General features: G+C 29.7%; 1 protein-coding gene across 1 annotated transcript; it reads left to right on the forward strand.

Annotated features, from left to right (window-relative positions):
* Nucleotides 1–292: 292 nt before the first annotated feature.
* SARC_13518 (hypothetical protein) lies at nucleotides 293–816 on the forward strand (the record flags this gene model as incomplete). Its single annotated transcript, XM_014292350.1, has 2 exons — nucleotides 293–509; nucleotides 566–816. Coding segments are annotated over 2 exons (464 nt in total), but the record flags the coding sequence as incomplete, so codon positions are not given.
* Between the last annotated feature and the right edge of the window lie 208 nt (nucleotides 817–1,024).

Consider the following 1,024-nt stretch of genomic DNA (forward strand, 5'->3'; position numbering starts at 1 on the left):
ATATATGCATATGTACATGCATACATACATACTTCCATAAAAGCATAAATGCATACATACGTACTTACTAAAACCCATAAATGCATACATGCATACATACGTACATATACAAATACATGATAAAATCCATAAATACATACATACACACATATATACATACGTACATATACAAATACATAATAAAATCCATAAATACATACATACACACATATATACATACATATATACGTAGATACAAATGAAATGGCGCCAAACGAAAGAAGCATTTTGGCGCATGTACGACCCTGTACAGCACATACATACATACATTCATTGATACATACATTCATTAATACATACATACATTCATTAATACATACATACATATCTATGTACACACATACACACATACATACATTTTTACACACACACACATACAGACATGAATACACATTAAAACCAATAAATAAATACTTACATACATACATAGATACATGCGTACATACATACATCAGCACGAACGTACACATGTACAAATGATATGGCGCCAAATGAAAAGAAGCGTTTGGACGGCGACCCTATACAGTATTCACATACGTACATTCGTATATACATACATATGTACATACATACATACTAAAACCCATAAATACATTCATACACGCCCACATACACACATACAAACATACATACATACTTACATACATACGTACATACATATGTCCGTACATACACACAAATACATACATACATACATACATACATACATACGGACATACACAAATAAGTACAAACTTATATACATACACACACATACATACAAACATACATAAATACATACAAACCCTAAAACCTATAAACACATTTATACATACATACACACAAATATATATATATATAAATAGATACATACACATACACTGAAAGCCATACATACATATATACATACTAGAACCCATTTTTTTACATACATACATATGTTCATTTTATGTACATACATATATGTGTACACAGACTTACATACATGCATACATACGTATACGTG

This window comes from Sphaeroforma arctica, assembly GCF_001186125.1.
Source record: "Sphaeroforma arctica JP610 unplaced genomic scaffold supercont1.3383, whole genome shotgun sequence".
Taxonomy (NCBI): domain Eukaryota; class Ichthyosporea; order Ichthyophonida; genus Sphaeroforma; species Sphaeroforma arctica.